This window comes from Oncorhynchus clarkii, chromosome 2 (genome assembly GCF_045791955.1).
Source record: "Oncorhynchus clarkii lewisi isolate Uvic-CL-2024 chromosome 2, UVic_Ocla_1.0, whole genome shotgun sequence".
In the NCBI taxonomy this organism is placed as follows: domain Eukaryota; kingdom Metazoa; phylum Chordata; class Actinopteri; order Salmoniformes; family Salmonidae; genus Oncorhynchus; species Oncorhynchus clarkii.
The window spans coordinates 4149823-4161994 of record NC_092148.1 but is presented as its reverse complement, the minus strand read 5'-3'; the positions used below and the strand labels follow the sequence as shown (position 1 = coordinate 4161994).

General features: G+C 44.1%; 2 protein-coding genes across 3 annotated transcripts; one reads left to right on the top strand and one right to left on the bottom strand.

Annotated features, from left to right (window-relative positions):
• Positions 1-3494: 3494 nt before the first annotated feature.
• Positions 3495-5545, bottom strand: LOC139419405 (uncharacterized protein KIAA1143 homolog). Its single transcript, XM_071169356.1, has 3 exons — positions 5317-5545; positions 4786-4927; positions 3495-4480 (listed from the first exon to the last, which is right to left on the bottom strand). Exons 1-3 carry the CDS (start codon positions 5437-5439, stop codon positions 4263-4265), a joined length of 483 nt encoding a protein of 160 aa, XP_071025457.1. The 5' UTR covers positions 5440-5545; the 3' UTR covers positions 3495-4262.
• A 38-nt stretch (positions 5546-5583) lies between these two features.
• LOC139419415 (transmembrane protein 42-like) lies at positions 5584-9392 on the top strand. 2 transcript variants are annotated; one of them, XR_011635403.1, is made up of 4 exons: positions 5596-5833; positions 6107-6253; positions 6737-8182; positions 8476-9392. XR_011635403.1 is itself a non-coding variant. In XM_071169366.1 (3 exons), exons 1-3 carry the CDS (start codon positions 5654-5656, stop codon positions 6869-6871), a joined length of 462 nt encoding a protein of 153 aa, XP_071025467.1. In that variant the 5' UTR covers positions 5584-5653; the 3' UTR covers positions 6872-8947. The 2 variants fall into 2 exon arrangements, 1 of the variants encoding a protein (XP_071025467.1); XM_071169366.1 differs by having other exon boundaries at positions 5584-5833; positions 6737-8947.
• Positions 9393-12172: the final 2780 nt, after the last annotated feature.

Genomic DNA, 12172 nt, shown 5'->3' with positions numbered 1-12172 from the left:
CCACCACCACATAAAGCACTGAGCTAGGCTGAAACACCTGCACTTTGGCCCTGCCTTACTCAATGAGTGGCGGCCCCACCACCACATAAAGCACTGAGCTAGGCTGAAACACCTGCACTTTGGACCTGCCTTACTCAATGAGTGGCGGCCCCACCACCACATAAAGCACTGAGCTAGGCTGAAACACCTGCACTTTGGCCCTGCCTTACTCAATGAGTGGCGGCCCCACCACCACATAAAGCACTGAGCTAGGCTGAAACACCTGCACTTTGGCCCTGCCTTACTCAATGAGTGGCGGCCCCACCACCACATAAAGCACTGAGCTAGGCTGAAACACCTGCACTTTGGCCCTGCCTTACTCAATGAGTGGCGGCCCCACCACCACATAAAGCACTGAGCTAGGCTGAAACACCTGCACTTTGGCCCTGCCTTACTCAATGAGTGGCGGCCCCACCACCACATAAAGCACTGAGCTAGGCTGAAACACCTGCACTTTGGCCCTGCCTTACTCAATGAGTGGCGGCCCCACCACCACATAAAGCACTGAGCTAGGCTGAAACACCTGCACTTTGGCCCTGCCTTACTCAATGAGTGGCGGCCCCACCACCACATAAAGCACTGAGCTAGGCTGAAACACCTGCACTTTGGCCCTGCCTTACTCAATGAGTGGCGGCCCCACCACCACATAAAGCACTGAGCTAGGCTGAAACACCTGCACTTTGGCCCTGCCTTACTCAATGAGTGGCGGCCCCACCACCACATAAAGCACTGAGCTAGGCTGAAACACCTGCACTTTGGCCCTGCCTTACTCAATGAGTGGCGGCCCCACCACCACATAAAGCACTGAGCTAGGCTGAAACACCTGCACTTTGGCCCTGCCTTACTCAATGAGTGGCGGCCCCACCACCACATAAAGCACTGAGCTAGGCTGAAACACCTGCACTTTGGCCCTGCCTTACTCAATGAGTGGCGGCCCCACCACCACATAAAGCACTGAGCTAGGCTGAAACACCTGCACTTTGGCCCTGCCTTACTCAATGAGTGGCGGCCCCACCACCACATAAAGCACTGAGCTAGGCTGAAACACCTGCACTTTGGCCCTGCCTTACTCAATGAGTGGCGGCCCCACCACCACATAAAGCACTGAGCTAGGCTGAAACACCTGCACTTTGGACCTGCCTTACTCAATGAGTGGCGGCCCCACCACCACATAAAGCACTGAGCTAGGCTGAAACACCTGCACTTTGGCCCTGCCTTACTCAATGAGTGGCGGCCCCACCACCACATAAAGCACTGAGCTAGGCTGAAACACCTGCACTTTGGCCCTGCCTTACTCAATGAGTGGCGGCCCCACCACCACATAAAGCACTGAGCTAGGCTGAAACACCTGCACTTTGGCCCTGCCTTACTCAATGAGTGGCGGCCCCACCACCACATAAAGCACTGAGCTAGGCTGAAACACCTGCACTTTGGCCCTGCCTTACTCAATGAGTGGCGGCCCCACCACCACATAAAGCACTGAGCTAGGCTGAAACACCTGCACTTAGTCCTTACTCAAGAAAGCAAAACAAAAAAAAACAAGTTTGTATGCGGCTTTATTAACTCAACTGTTTGTTCGTTTTTATTTTATTTTTTTACATTGTTTGCAAACTGATATGCGACACGTATTAATGCCAAAATAACATGCACAACAGGCAGCCCCCACCATGTTTTGTTTTGCTAGAACAGTGGGGCCTGAATGAAAGGTCATTATCCACTCTTAAAAGAAACGGTGTCTGGAAGAACCTTTTGGTTTGCCACACCGGTGGAACGTTTACATTTGAAAAAGGTCGTTGAGAAACCCCCTCTGAAAAGGGTCGTCGAGGAAACCCCCTCTGAAAAGGGTCGTCGAGGAAACCCCCTCTGAAAAGGGTCGTTGAGGAACCCCCTCTGAAAAGGGTCGTCGAGGAAACCCCCTCTGAAAAGGGTCGTCGAGGAAACCCCCTCTGAAAAGGGTCGTCGAGGAAACCCCCTCTGGAACTCCTGGGTAAAGTTTCAAACCGGATCCTTTTTGTGATGGTAAGAGTTTTTTTTTTTAACCCTTTTTAATTATATATTGTAAAGGTGGCAGCCTATCAGATTGAAGGCGTGGCTTATTGGAGGCGTGGCTTTCAGATAGTTATTTTTGGTCACCCGTTTAGCGTAAATGTCATTTCTTGTTCATGTTAAGTTTGTACACTGCAATTTAAACTGTTCCTTGAATATTTATGCATATTACATATTCTAATATAATAATATTAACATGGTTGATTACATGCAGAAACTATTCCAACTTTGGGAAATGCATAGCTTCTTGAGGAACTCCAGGGTTCCTCGAGTCACCACTAATTCTAAGAGTGTAGTGATTGACAGATACCATTTGTGAATGGCAAGAGTCTAAAACAATAGTGTATGTATAGTACCCGTACCCTACTGCATTCAGACGGGTATGTAGGCATTTCAATGTGTTTTTTAAAAATATTTTTTTATACCATTATTAAAAAAGGGTTTCATTTGTTTCCCTATATCATCTAACGTGGTTTACTAACGTCAGGTTTTGTGGGTCGATTTATGATCAAGATGCCTTCACGAGTTCTACCTGCCGGGGATTTAGTCTCGAGTGCCAGTCTGTTTATGGCGTCATACCAAATCATTGTCATGGCAATGACAGCAACGGGAGTTGGCAAGAGCAACCAACAAACCAGGTTGCCCGGTTACCAGGTTGCCCGGTTACCAGGCCTATTTGGATTTGAATGCATGTTCCACTACATTAGAAGTGGATTTACATACAGACTGTAGTCAGTCTACTTATGAATGATCAGCATTCAGTAGATGATGAGACAGACCAACGCATTACAGCCAAAGGTTATGGGGTGTGGCGTACGAAGGTTTCTTGATATTTAATTTTGCATTTTATTGTTTGGCTTGTGATTGTAACCTCCAAGTCATCCTTCTTATCAGTTTAACTACCAAGGTAATTAAAATCAGTCCTCTGTGATTTATCAACCTGGTAACTAAATCAGTCCTCTGTGATGTAACATCCTGGTAACTAAATCAGTCCTCTGTGATTTATCATCCTGGTAACTAAATCAGTCCTCTGTAATTTATCATCCTGGTAACTAAATCAGTCCTCTGGGATTTAACATCCTGGTAACTAAATCAGTCCTCTGGGATTTATCATCCTGGTAACTAAATCAGTCCTCTGGGATTTAACATCCTGGTAACTAAATCAGTCCTCTGTGATTTATCATCCTGGTAACTAAATCAGTCCTCTGGGATTTGAAGGGCCACATGTTTAAAATGTAAAAGTAACACTATTTTCTATGGGAATAAAAATGTACATCTCTCTGTTTTTCACTGACCTTTCTCTGCATATTGTGAAAACCGGAAAGGTATTTGCTAATGAGAGACATTTTTGCAAAATGACCTACTTTACAGACCTGCTTTCTACAGAACATACTACACATGATGTATTATGCTATCGTAAGGCCTTCATGTAGTTTAATAGTTACATTTCAAACTTATTCAACTAAACACCATCATAACAAAAAAACGCACAATACAAATCACAGAAAAATCCAACACCTCGACATCAAAACAACGCAGTGTTTTAACTAAAGACATCTTTTGATGCTCCGTTGTCGAAGCTAAAACATATTTGTACATCCAATGAATTATTGACTGTAGAAAAGTATCACATCACAACGCTCCAGACTATATATTTTTTTTTAAACCAAAAGCCACCAGCTCATTGCTTCCCCCATTTAGTAGCTGTTGTCACCTTGATAAAATCTTCGATCCAGATTGTGTGTTGGCTTTATGAAAAAGTGCAGAGGATCCACTGAAGGACGGATGACTACAGTTGTAATGGATGGATAATAGGCCCACGGTGAGTCACTATACAACATTTCCAACAGCAGAGACATGTCTTATAGTCGACAAAGAATAACAGCATGCATCTTATGTAATCTAAAAGATCTTTGATCGTGAATGAGATTGAAGGGGTTTGTTTCACATACATGTCCAGATTCCACCTCCAAAAAGAGGGGATGACCCGTAATGTCTAAGGATCTTAGTCTAGTGGGACAAACTACGATGTGGAACTATTCTATGTTGGGTCTTTTTGCCCATAGTAAAAACCAACAACCGCAGTAGATCAGTTCCATCATCCATGAGCGGTTGATTGCTCTAGTCTGATGAGCGGTTAATTGCTCTAGTCTGAAATCCCTGCGGTGAATTAACTTCTAGTCCTCATCCTCATCCTCTCCGAAAGAGAGAAGACTCTTGTTCTTCACCTTCTTTTCAGACTTCTCCTCCCTTTTCTCTTCATCTCCTCCTTCACTCTTCTTCTTCTTCTTCTTCTTGTTGTTGTTAGAGCTGGCGGTGATGCCCTGGAACTTGTCGGAGGAGCGCTTCGTGGGCTTCTTGAACAGGATCTTTCCGTCCGCAGGAGGCTTGTCTTCTGTAGGCAGCAAGGTGAAGAGGCAGATGAAGTACACACACACTACAGACCCTGTATACACACAGCAGACCCACAGTACAGACAGACACAAACTACAGACCCTGTATACACAGTACAGACAGACACACAGTACAGACCCTGTATACACACAGTAGACCCAGTACAGACAGACACCCAGTACAGACAGACACACAGTACACACAGTACACACAGTACACACAGTAGAGACACACACGCCAATTAACACCAAGTTTATTTGATAGTTTAGGCTATTATATATTATTTATACAATTAATTGTTCTTACCTTTTTCTGTACCATCCTTTACCTCTTTTATCTGTAACACTTCTTCAGCGCTCAAATCTCCCTTTTTGAGAATGACAACTTGAGGCAGTTCATCTTCACGATCACTGCCACTGTCATCCTCCAAGGCTGGCATCTCTAAACGCTGCGGGAACAGTGACCAGGTTGAATATCACCATATTGACATCATACCAGCAGCCCTTTCCATATTAAAAAGGTACACTTACCTGCAAAAAAAAAAAATAATAATAATAATTTTGCCCTTCGTGTCAATGAAATATCTATAGTGGTCAAGGAATTGAATTATGTGAGAGAAAACAATAATAATTAACCAATAATTTGGAGGGTGGTCAACTCTCCTGTAGAGCTAGCTAATAACGTTACTTGACTAGCTGAATCAAAGTGCTACCGACTCTAACTAAAACCTACATATAGAGTAGCTCTCCAGCGGACTTGCCATACAGTCACATATATACTGTAGCTCTACATCCCACCTAACGTTAGGCTAGCTAACCTAGCACATTAGCGAAATACCTTGGTATCAATGGTGGGTCCTTCCTTAAAGCCAACATCGTTCTTGAATTTCTTTAAAAATGACGGTTCTGCTGGTTTCACCCACGATACGTTCGCTTTCGGACCCTTATTCGTCTTAGCCATTTTGAGAGTTAGAACAAATTAAGGAAACGAAGATAATTTCAGGTTGTGTTTAGCCCGTCGTGTTTAGCGTAACATTGAATCGTCATCACCCTGCGCCCGCTGAAGGTCATATGATCCCAGAGGTGAGTCTGATTGGTTGAATCGAGTGAAGCATTTTAGACAAGGAAGTAGTCAAATATGTGACAGGACAGTCTAGTTTAGATGCTAAATAAACATGATTTCAGGTGCGTTTTATGCATTATTAGCGGGCTTTCTTGGAGCCGTCGCCTCCTCGTCAGCCAAGCTATCTCTGGGCTCAGATTACCTCAAAGGGATGTGTGAAACAGGGCTGAAAATCTGGTCTCAGGATGGAGACTACAGGATTATTCCGGAGGAAACATCACCCTGCGAATGGGTGAGAGTGTATCTATATGAATGTATCATTTTCGAAGTGTGTGTGTGTGTGTGTCAGAGGGAGACTGAGAGAAAGAATGTGTGTGTGAGAGAGAGATACCATTCTACCAGAGACCACTAACAAGTCCTATTGTATTCCAGCTCCACATCCCTCTGGAGCTGCTGTTCACCTGTAATGCTGTGATGTGGTGTTGTTTCAGCTCCACATCCCTCTGCGGTTGCTGTGTGGAGGACTGCTGTTCACCAGTAATGCTGTGATGTGGTGTTGTTTCAGCTCCACATCCCTCTGCGGTTGCTGTGTGGAGGACTGCTGTTCACCAGTAATGCTGTGATGTGGACCTTCTTCTCCAAGGCTCTGAGACACTCCTCCTCCTCGGCCCGGGCCACGGTCACCACCACCGCATCCAACTTTGTATCCTCTGTGAGTAGAGCAACTGGTTGATATCCATCACGGCATGTTTTCATAAAATGTCTGAGTAGGAGTGTGGACCATAGGATCAATTTCACCTTTTAGATCATAATGGTTAAATCGGGAGGACCTGATCCTAGATCGGCACTCCTCCTCCTGAGATGCTTTAGGAACACGACCCCAGATCTCAGCACTCCTCCTGAGATGCTTTAGGAACACGACCCCAGATCTCAGCACTCCTCCTGAGATGCTTTAGGAACACGACCCCAGATCTCAGCACTCCTCCTGAGACACTATGAATACGACCCCAGATCTCAGCTATCCAATTTATATGAACACAGTACAGTAGGCCTTTGGCACTATAGAACATTGACCATAAGACCATAGTGGAACAACATTATTGGAGCAATGACATCTGTGAATCACTGTATGGACACAGGTATTATAGGCTATTTATGTTGCCAATCCCACTTACATAGTCTGTACTGTCTTTAGGCATTCCTTGGGAAGCTGATCTTTGGCGAGACCCACGCAGCACTGTGGTGGGTGGGCATCTCTCTAACGCTGTCAGGTTTACTGGTGCTGCACGGATCAACTTCTCAACCAGCAGAGGCCAAGAAGGAAGAGTGAAGGACTGTCCACATGTGGAATAAGAAGTGTAATAACAATACCACTGTATCAATCGCCCCACTGGACCGCCTCGCCGTTTCACAAACGTTTTCTGGCCCAAATAATCTGGATTTCACGAGAACCATGTTCCATTACCACAAAGGGCTTTGATCTGACTGTACATGGATTCTAACATGTTACATCTGACTGTACATGGATGCTAACATGTTACATCTGACTGTACATGGATTCTAACAGGTTACATCTGACTGTACATGGATTCTAACAGGTTACATCTGACTGTACATGGATTCTAACATGATATATCTGACTACATGGATTCTAACATGTTACACCTGACTGTACATGGATGCTAACATGTTACATCTGACTGTACATGGATTCTAACATGTTACATGGATTCTAACATGTTACACCTGACTGTACATGGATGCTAACATGTTACATCTGACTGTACATGGATTCTAACATGTTACACCTGACTGTACATGGATGCTAACATGTTACATCTGACTGTACATGGATTCTAACATGTTACATGGATTCTAACATGTTACATCTGACTGTACATGGATTCTAACATGTTACATCTGACTACCTGGATTCTAACATGTTACATCTGACCGTAAATGGATTCTAACATGTTACATCTGACTGTACATGGATTCTAACATGGATTCTAACATGTTACATCTGACTGTACATGGATTCTAACATGTTACACCTGACTACATGGATTCTAACATGTTACATCTGACTGTACATGGTTTCTAACATGTTACATCTGACTGTACATGGATTCTAACATGTTACATCTGACTGTACATGGATTCTAACATGTTACATCTGACTGTACATGGATTCTAACATGTTACACCTGACTGTACATGGATTCTAACATGTTACATCTGACTGTACATGGATTCTAACATGTTACATCTGACTACCTGGATTCTAACATGTTACATCTGACTGTACATGGATTCTAACATGTTACATCTGACTACATGGATTCTAACATGTTACATCTGACTGTACATGGATTCTAACATGTTACATCTGACTGTACATGGTTTCTAACATGTTACATCTGACTGTACATGGATTCTAACATGTTACACCTGACTGTACATGGATTCTAACATGTTACATCTGACTGTACATGGATTCTAACATGTTACATCTGACTACATGGATTCTAACATGTTACACCTGACTGTACATGGATTCTAACATGTTACATCTGACTGTACATGGATTCTAACATGTTACATCTGACTGTACATGGATTCTAACATGTTACACCTGACTGTACATGGATTCTAACATGTTACACCTGACTGTACATGGATTCTAACATGTTACACCTGACTGTACATGGATTCTAACATGTTACATCTGACTGTACATGGATTCTAACATGTTACACCTGACTGTACATGGATTCTAACATGTTACACCTGACATGTTTCTCCTCTGTCTTACCGTCTCTGGGTATGATATGACCAAGGTCTGTTTCTCCTCTGTCTTACCGTCTCTGGGTATGATATGACCAAGGTCTGTTTCTCCTCTGTCTTACCGTCTCTGGGTATGATATGACCAAGGTCTGTTTCTCCTCTGTCTTACCGTCTCTGGGTATGATATGACCAAGGTCTGCACTCCATACACAAACATGATCAGGCTTTTCTACACTACACATTATTATGCAAACAAATAATTTCTTAAATAGTACCGTTGATATGTATATTTTATTGACAATATTGTAATGACCTGTAAGACTAAATGGGTATCAATTTATTGAAATTAAGAGTTTTGTAAATAAACCTGTACATGAAATATCTTGTCACTTAATCTCTGACATGTTCTTTATTCTGTAGTCAAACTAACATCAGAACCAATCAATACATGGATAAAGGAAGATATCATTGACAAATTCCCTTTAATTCAAAGGTTAAAGTAAACAACAGTGGTCCCATGATATGGAGCATTGGTTTGACTGTAGAAGTACCCATCATAGTATTGCCATCTGTACAAAAGGATAAAGTACAGTACAACCATTCACCTAACCCCCCCCCCCACCACCACCACACCCACCCCACTACTATACCTAACCCCCCCCCCCCCCATCACCTAACCCACCCCCCCCCCCCCCACTACTATCACCTAACCCCCCCCACACTACTATCACCTTACACCACCCCCCCACAACTAACCCTCGTTCAATAAAATAGTGTTCTCTCTACATTTTCCAGATGAAGACATTGATAATTAATTAATGCATTGTATGTTATTGAACATTAATAATCACATCTTTAGAAAAGGCCCTTTAATTAACACACTTGTAAAAGGTCATGTAATTCTCTGACATGATAATACAGATAGAAAAAATGTAAAAACTGTTACCACCTCATTTGCATACCATGCAGAACATGGCCAGTAACTGTTACCACCTCATTTGCATATCATGCAGAACAAGGCCAGTAACTGTTACCACCTCATTTGCATACCATGCAGAACAAGGCCAGTAGAACAAGGCCAATAACTGTCAATTCTCAACTTGACAGTTTATAAAGGCACTCAGTGAAGTAAGATTAAAGGCAACGGACAGTCTAGATTCTGCATAGTCCACAGGTCATTTTCTAGAGGTCTTCCCGTACTGAACCATGTAGAGCTGTGTGTGCAGGAGATGCTCTGGAGTACTGAAAGAGCCCGTTTGGGTACAATCCAACTCGTCTTCGTTGGGACTTGTACCTCGTTCACGTCACCAGGGGTATCGACCTGGACATGTTGTGGCTCATTCTTTAAAATGACATTTGGTGTAGGGTCCCTTTAAGGCTTTGGTCCAAGCAGCAGTAGCACTGTGGGAAGGACACCACACTAGACCAGTGGAGTCTGTATAGAAATAGAATGAATAGAACTGGCATCTCTCTATAAAAGCCTAGTCCAGACCCCCCCCCCCCCACTCCGAGGGTGTCTCAGGGAGAGTTGAGATATGCAGAAAAATAAAAAATGTACAATTCACACATGTATAATACACACTGGTACATGTCTGAAATAGGACAAATGTAAATCACCCTCCTAATTATTAAGTCAACGACACCATAATGGATCATAACACCAGGCTTCCATAGCTAGTGTACCCAGGAGTTCACCAGTCAAAACCTGCCAGGGTGCGAGGTTCCACGCCCATTCTATTCATTCTAGTTCTACGGGAGTCTCACGACACTAGACCAGCGGTATCTCTATGACGTCGTCCTCGACGATCTCCCCCTGCGGCAGCGCCACGTGGTCATTGGGATCCCTCTTACAGCGGAGGTCAGAGAAGGGACTGAGCCAGGATGGGGAGAAGGGCCCTCCAAACGCTGACTTCATCGCCTCCCAGCAGGAAGTCTTCTCCCACCTGGCCTGCTCCCCCTTCAGACGTTCGATGCCCTGGAACAGAGAGACAGAGACAGAGAGAGAGAGACAGAGAGAGAGAGAGAGAGAGAGAGACACACACACACACAGAGAGAGAGAGACAGAGAGAGAGAGAGACACACAGAGAGAGAGAGAGACACACACAGAGAGAGAGAGAGACACACAGAGAGAGAGAGAGACACACACACAGAACACAGTGAGCTGTAGACAGAGGAAACTGAATCAAAACATGTCATTAATTTAGGGGCCCTAAGTACAATGTTCCCTTAGTCATGCATTGGTTTCAATGGGAGATCCTGTGAAACATGTGACTTAAGTGGCTGGTTTCCTGAACCCAGATGACGTCTCCTTTTGGACTAACATGCTCAAAACGGACATTTCGTGGGTGTGGAAACCATATTATTTCTGACGAGGCACGGACACCGACGGTGTTGTCTCGTTCTACGTGTTGTCGAAGTTGTTGGCACACGACAACACAGTGAACAGACGTCCAGACTAACTCTGTTAATGAAGACGTCCATACATCCTGGGTCTTTAAAACATCAACCTATAAAACCCAATCAGGAGGAGACAATAAGAAACTTTCTGAAAAACATGCATCATGCTTTGTTGTTTAAAGGAAAAAAACGAATTCACTCCACGGTAACTGTTTGTGTTTAAGTGGTGTGCAGCACGGCCTCCGTTCCCCTGGGTTGCAGGGCTTACCTCCGTCCCATTCAGAAAGCAGCCAGTCGGACAGCCTCAACGCTCAGAGAGACAGTTAAAAGCTTCAGTAGAAAATGGTAGGAGACACACCAGGTTAACCAGTTAACCAGGTTAACCAGTTAACCAAAGCCAACGCAGAGTAAGGATAGATATAGGGGCATGCACACAAAAAAAACACCCATTTGCAAATGACACGATATAAAAAAAAACACAACAGTTCCTCAGAGAAAAAGATAATTAATATATGATATATGACATAAGGAAAGAAATAACAGCTTATTAAACAAATGGGAAATATTTATTCTTTCTCGGTGCCAAAGTGTTGAAAAACATCAGTAAAAAGAAACGAAACATGATAGGTCTTCACTAGCTGCTCACAGGACAGACCCTCACAGCAGCAGTGTCAGGCCGCATCCCACAGGGCACTCTGTTCCCCTCTATAGCGCACTACTTTTGACCAGGGCCCCAATAGAAAGTAGTGCACTACTTTTGACCAGGGCCTCAATAGAAAGTAGTGCACTACTTTTAACCAGGGCCCCAATAGAAAGTAGCGCACTACTTTTAACCAGGGCCCCAATAGAAAGTAGCGCACTACTTTTAACCAGGGCCCCAATAGAAAGTAGCGCACTACTTTTGACCAGGGCCCCAATAGAAAGTAGTGCACTACTTTTAACCAGGGCCCCAATAGAAAGCAGGGCACTACTTTTGACCAGGGCCCCAATAGAAAGCAGCGCACTACTTTTGACCAGGGCCCCAATAGAAAGTAGGGCACTACTTTTGACCAGGGCCCCAATAGAAAGTAGGGCACTACTTTTGACCAGGGCCCCAATAGAAAGTAGCGCACTACTTTTGACCAGAGCCCCAATAGAAAGTAGCGCACTACTTTTGACCAGGGCCCCAATAGAAAGTAGCGCACTACTTTTGACCAGGGCCCCAATAGAAAGTAGCGCACTACTTTTGACCAGGGCCTCAATAGAAAGTAGCGCACTACTTTTGACCAGGGCCCCAATAGAAAGTAGCGCACTACTTTTGACCAGGGCCCCAATAGAAAGTAGCGCACTACTTTTGACCAGGGCCCCAATAGAAAGTAGTGCACTACTTTTGACCAGGGCCCCAATAGAAAGTAGTGCACTACTTTTGACCAGGGCCCCAATAGAAAGTAGCGCACTACTTTTAACC

Excerpts from the sequence above, each read along its gene's own strand:
- LOC139419405 (XM_071169356.1), bottom strand. The coding sequence starts at position 5,439 with ATGGCTAAGACGAATAAGGGTCCGAAAGCGAACGTATCGTGGGTGAAA. Across the intron at positions 4,928-5,316 it reads GACCCACCATTGATACCAAG|CGTTTAGAGATGCCAGCCTT; the intron begins GTATTTCGCTAA and ends CTGTTCCCGCAG. Across the intron at positions 4,481-4,785 it reads AAAGGATGGTACAGAAAAAG|AAGACAAGCCTCCTGCGGAC; the intron begins GTAAGAACAATT and ends TGCTGCCTACAG.
- LOC139419415 (XM_071169366.1), top strand. The coding sequence starts at position 5,654 with ATGATTTCAGGTGCGTTTTATGCATTATTAGCGGGCTTTCTTGGAGCC. Across the intron at positions 5,834-6,106 it reads AAACATCACCCTGCGAATGG|CTCCACATCCCTCTGCGGTT; the intron begins GTGAGAGTGTAT and ends GTGTTGTTTCAG. Across the intron at positions 6,254-6,736 it reads CATCCAACTTTGTATCCTCT|GCATTCCTTGGGAAGCTGAT; the intron begins GTGAGTAGAGCA and ends TACTGTCTTTAG.